Source organism: Elaeis guineensis, chromosome 12, assembly GCF_000442705.2.
Source record: "Elaeis guineensis isolate ETL-2024a chromosome 12, EG11, whole genome shotgun sequence".
In the NCBI taxonomy this organism is placed as follows: domain Eukaryota; kingdom Viridiplantae; phylum Streptophyta; class Magnoliopsida; order Arecales; family Arecaceae; genus Elaeis; species Elaeis guineensis.
The window spans coordinates 8,443,439-8,448,481 of NC_026004.2; the positions used below are offsets into that span (position 1 = coordinate 8,443,439).

Sequence of the window (5,043 nt, forward strand, 5' to 3'; positions counted from 1 at the left end):
TTTTAAGAAGCATACGTTAAATTGGTTGATGCCGCAATAAATATTTGTATAATAATTCAGTTGCATAAAGTTTTTCAGTTATAATGACCCAGTCTGTCTAAACTGGAAATCAAGGAGACTTGTTTTTTTTGTCTTTTATTTCGCGTTCCATTAGTATTGAGCTCAGGTTTCCTTTGTCTTGTGTGCTGTCAAAACACAGTTTTGGGGTCAAAAAATACATTATGATTAGCTCTTCATTATAGATTTGCAACTCGTGTAACCTTACGAAGTTATCGCCTTTTCTAGAACGAGAAGTGCGTAATTTTCCAAAGAGGGGCCATTAATTGGTACTAAAATTTTCTATTCTTGGACAAAATGATTTCGATACATTATGTTGGAATAAATTTATCTCTGTAAGGAAATAACAAGACTTGCATAGGAAGAAAATATGACAAATTGATGATGCTGCAAGACACATCCACATGGTAACTTAATTTATATAAAATTTTGAAGACATCCACTTTTCAATTTTTGCCTATCAGTATGGTGCCAAAATACCCAATATTGGGGCTTGGGGCTGTGGTTAGCACCATCCTGTGACCCTAAATTCCTAATCCTATAAAAGAAGTTGTCATAGACAAGGGATGCATGTTGGTGCTATCTGTACCCTTCCGAGAAGCTGCCATTCTTTTTTCCTTCCCAAAAGATATGGTGGGTGGTCCTTATTACCAGTGCATCTAGACCAACTGACCAAGATTCTTATCTGAAGTTTGAATGGTACCAACGACTGGACGGGAGTTATATATTTTTTTTAATAAAAAAAAAAAGGAACGGGCTGAATGGCCAGTGGATTTCCCAAATAAGAGTAGCTGTTACAGACTCACGGTTTCTATTTTCTCTGCTTCAGGTCCCACTGGGATCAAGTAATATCTCAGGCTGACCCAAATGAATTCGAACAGGACTCGGATCTAAGTTTTTGTTAAATTATCACGCCTAAATCAGATCCGAAGTTCAAAAATAATTTTCGGATCAAACTTGGATGGGACCCGATGTAGCCCGGTCCCGATTCCACCCCTATATATATTTGATACTTCTTAGGCAAGATAATTTTATGAATTATTTTATATTTGAAAACTTAATGAGTGGTCCTTATATGGATGGAATTTTAATGAAATATTTTTATTGACCAACTTTCTAAAGCTATAATTTGTTTTTATTTTTTTTGTCCCTCTACAAGCATACATACCCGAAAGGGGCCGCTCCTCATCACACAAACGCACGCGCACAAGAAAAATCCCAGATCTGCATCTCAAATTGTTTTAAGGGTACAAGCTTTTTTTTTGGTACATGAGGGTACAAGCTTTTGATGACTGATGAGTTCACCATTAGATTATTGCACCAAAACCCCACAACGTAGATATCAATCCCAGGGCCCCAGCTCGCCGTCGAACCGACGGACTCCCTACATACGACTTGGCCGAGGGGATCCCATGGCCCTAGCCATCTTCCTCAGCACATACTTCTGAATCTTCCCCGTTGATGTCTTGGGCAATTCCGGCTTGAACACCACCGTTTTGGGCACCATGTAGTGCGGCATCCTCTCCCGGCACCAACCAATCACCTCCTTCTCCGTCGGTGGGGCCGCCAGTACTCCTTCCTTTATGCTAACAAACGCGCACGGCGTTTCCCCCCAGTATTCGTCCGGCCGCGCCACCACTGCCGCTTCATTCACCGCCGGGTGGCCGTACAACACCGACTCCACCTCCACCGAGCTCAAATTCTCGCCGCCGCTGATGATCACGTCCTTGGATCTGTCCTTGATCTCCACGTACCCGTCTGCATGCATGACCCCCACGTCCCCGGTGTAGAACCATCCGTCCGGCCGCACCGCCCGGCTCGTCGCCTCCTCGTCTTTTAGATAGCCGAGCATCACGCACCCGCCACGGAGGACTATCTCGCCCATGGTGGCGCCGTCCCGCTTGACGCTTTCACCGGTGGACCCGTCGATGACGTCGATCTCGGCCATGGCCAAAGTTCGAACACCTTGGCGAGCCTTGAGTCTGGCCCGCTCCGCCGCCGGCAGTCGGTCCCACTCCCCCTTCCACGCGCAGGATATCGCCAGCCCCGCCGTCTCAGTGAGCCCGTACCCATGGCTGATGGAGAAGCCGAGCGCCTCCGCACGGTGGAGCACCGCCGCCGGCGGCGGAGCGCCGGCCGTGAGGATATGGACCCGGTCGGGGAGCGGCTGTCTCGCGGAGTCCGGAGCGTTGGCGAGCATGTTGAGGACGACGGGTGCGCCGCACATGTGGGTCACGCGGTGGGTGGCGAGGGCGGCGTAGATGGTGGCGGAGTCGAAGCGGCGGAGGCAGACGTTGGTGCCGCCGGAGGCGGCGATGCCCCAGGGGAAGCTCCAGCCGTTGGCGTGGAACATGGGGAGGGTCCAGAGATAGACCGGGCGCTTGGGGACGGACCAGTCGATGAGGCTGTCGACGGTGATGATGAAGAGGCCGCGGTGGCAGTGGACGACGCCTTTGGGGGCGGAGGTGGTGCCGGACGTGTAGTTGAGGACCATGGGGTCCCACTCGCTATTGGGGCGGACCCACTTGAACTCCGGGTCGCCCATCCCGATCAATTTCTCATAGGTGAGACCGCCACCAGCGGCGGAAAGTTCGGAGCTATTGGCGTTCTCTTCGTAGGGGTCTTCGATGGGGACCACTCGGGGGGTTGGTGGGAGTGAGGGAGGAGGCGGAGGGCGTCGCGGAGGAGGGGGAGGGACAGGGGATCAACGAAGACGAGCTTGGAGCCGCTGTGGTGGAGGAGGACGGAGATGGTGCGGGCGTCGAGGCGGAGGTTGATGGTGTTGAGGACGGCGCCGCTCATCGGTACGCCGAAGTGCATCTCGTACAACGCCGGCACGTTTGGCGCCAGCACCGAGACCTGGAAGAATTATACGTTTTTTTAGCAACGAGATCAAATTTCTAGCCAAAAGATAGAACTTTCAGCAGAGATTTGAGATTAATTGAGGGAAAAGACTCGATCTTGGATTGATACCACATCGCCGCGGGAGATTCCGAGGGAACAGAGGGAGGAGGCGAGGCGGAGGCAGCGGCGGAGGGTCTGGGACCAGGTGTAGACGGTGCGGTGGTAGACGACGGAGGGGCAGTCGCCATAGACGGTGGCGGTGCGCTCGAGGAAGCCCAGTGGGGTGAGGGGGCTGCTGTTGACGGCATTGGGCCTCATTCGGTCCATGGCGTTGTCTCTGCTCTGTGTGGTGAGGGATAGAGAGAGCGAGCGGCCGGTGGAAGAAAGTTAGCCGCGCCCGTTCGCTTATAATGGCGTGGAGTCAAGCATCGGTGTTGACTTTGCGGCCTGCATAATTTCATAGCGTCGGACTATTCTATTGAGGCATTCTCGGTGGACCTAACCTACCATAGTATTTTGAGGTGCTTAGGTGGAAACATTCGGGTGGTTTCACCTGACCTCATATATTTTTTTTTATTAACTTCGTCTGACCGATTACATTTATCCAAAAAAATAAAATATAAGATACAAAAATTATTTAGGCGGTTGGACCACGTTATTAATTATAAATATCACAGTTGAATTAAAAATAAAATTTTTTCCAGTCAAATGGTTGAGATGAAAATTATTTGTTCACACTCCCATTTCAGAGCCCAATTCCCTTTAAGTCAAATATGCCCCAAATATAATATGACAATGCAACCAAATAATAATATATAAAAATATGTCAATAGTTGAATAGCATTACTCACCATTAATATCTTTGTAGAAATTTTTTTTATTAGTATTGACTTCACTTGATATATACGGTCTTTGCTCTTTTTACCAACTAGTTTAGAAATATAATATAATAATTTAATAAATTAAAATATATAAAGGGTTTAAATAAATAAAATTTTCATTGCACATTAGGTAAAGAACTTTAATGACAGCCAAGTATATTAATATCAATATTTACATGAAGAGAACTATGCATAAATTAATCCTCTATTTTAGATAATAAATAGAGTTGCATGCATACACACGTATATATTTTATATTTATATCTCGGATGATTGGACATTTTACATTGATAATTGGAGCCATTATATATACTCTATTATCAAAAATTACATGATTCGGAGGTCTATAGCATATTACTAATTAGTCAAAAATATTAAATACTTTAAATAATATGAAAAATATATATTTTTAAACTCTTTGAGATCTCTAAATCATATAGAAAAAAATGATTGATTTTATTCCATTAGTACATGCTATATACTTGGGAAAATTTTATATATTGTTTGACTATAGAATGATAAGATCATTTGCTAAATAAATCATAAAAATAAATATCACAATTTCATCGATATATAAAAAATAAATATTAGAGAGAGAAGACCAGATATTTGATAGGGAGAATAATTTTTTTTAATCGAATATAAAAGCCAAGGGAGCAAGCCCGGCTCTTTTTACCACACCAAGTCCCTCTCCCTTTTAACACTTAAAAAATACCTCTCTTTAGAGATGTCAACAGATTGGATCGGATTGAATATATATAAATATTATAAAATAATTATAATTTTGAAAAAAGATATATATTAAATTTATATCAGATCTAATTCGAGGTAAGATGTATTATTATTCATATTCGATTTGAATCCACTTTAAATATTTTTTTCTAGAACCTATACCTTTCTGGAGTTCTAATCGGATTGAATAATACTTATCCTATTTAGATTGAATTGGGTCGAACATCTAATGGATTGATTAAAATTATCATCCCTATTTTTTTTTTCATTCGTATATATGCCCTCTCTCTCCCCCCCCTCCCTTTCTTTTTGTTCCAAGAGAAACTGTGTAGAGGGGCAGCCACTCGAGATGAGTGCACGACAAATAAGATTGGTAAAAATAAGACAAGATAATTGCTATGGTGCACAATCAAGTAGCAGACACGTAACGTATAATTTGTCCCCCAAATAAAACAATCATCACATCTTCTTACTTTACATCAGCTCAATGAAAGAGAAAATAAAACTAAACCCACCAGAGCCTTCGCTT

At 44.0% G+C, this 5,043-nt stretch overlaps 1 protein-coding gene across 1 annotated transcript; it reads right to left on the reverse strand.

Moving 5' to 3' along the window:
• Nucleotides 1-1,282: 1,282 nt before the first annotated feature.
• Nucleotides 1,283-3,266, reverse strand: LOC105055424 (2-methylpropanoate--CoA ligase CCL4). Its single transcript, XM_010937228.4, is given in 3 exon segments — nucleotides 1,283-2,701; nucleotides 2,704-2,916; nucleotides 3,031-3,266. Coding segments are annotated over 3 exon segments (1,671 nt in total). The 5' UTR covers nucleotides 3,229-3,266; the 3' UTR covers nucleotides 1,283-1,441.
• Between the last annotated feature and the right edge of the window lie 1,777 nt (nucleotides 3,267-5,043).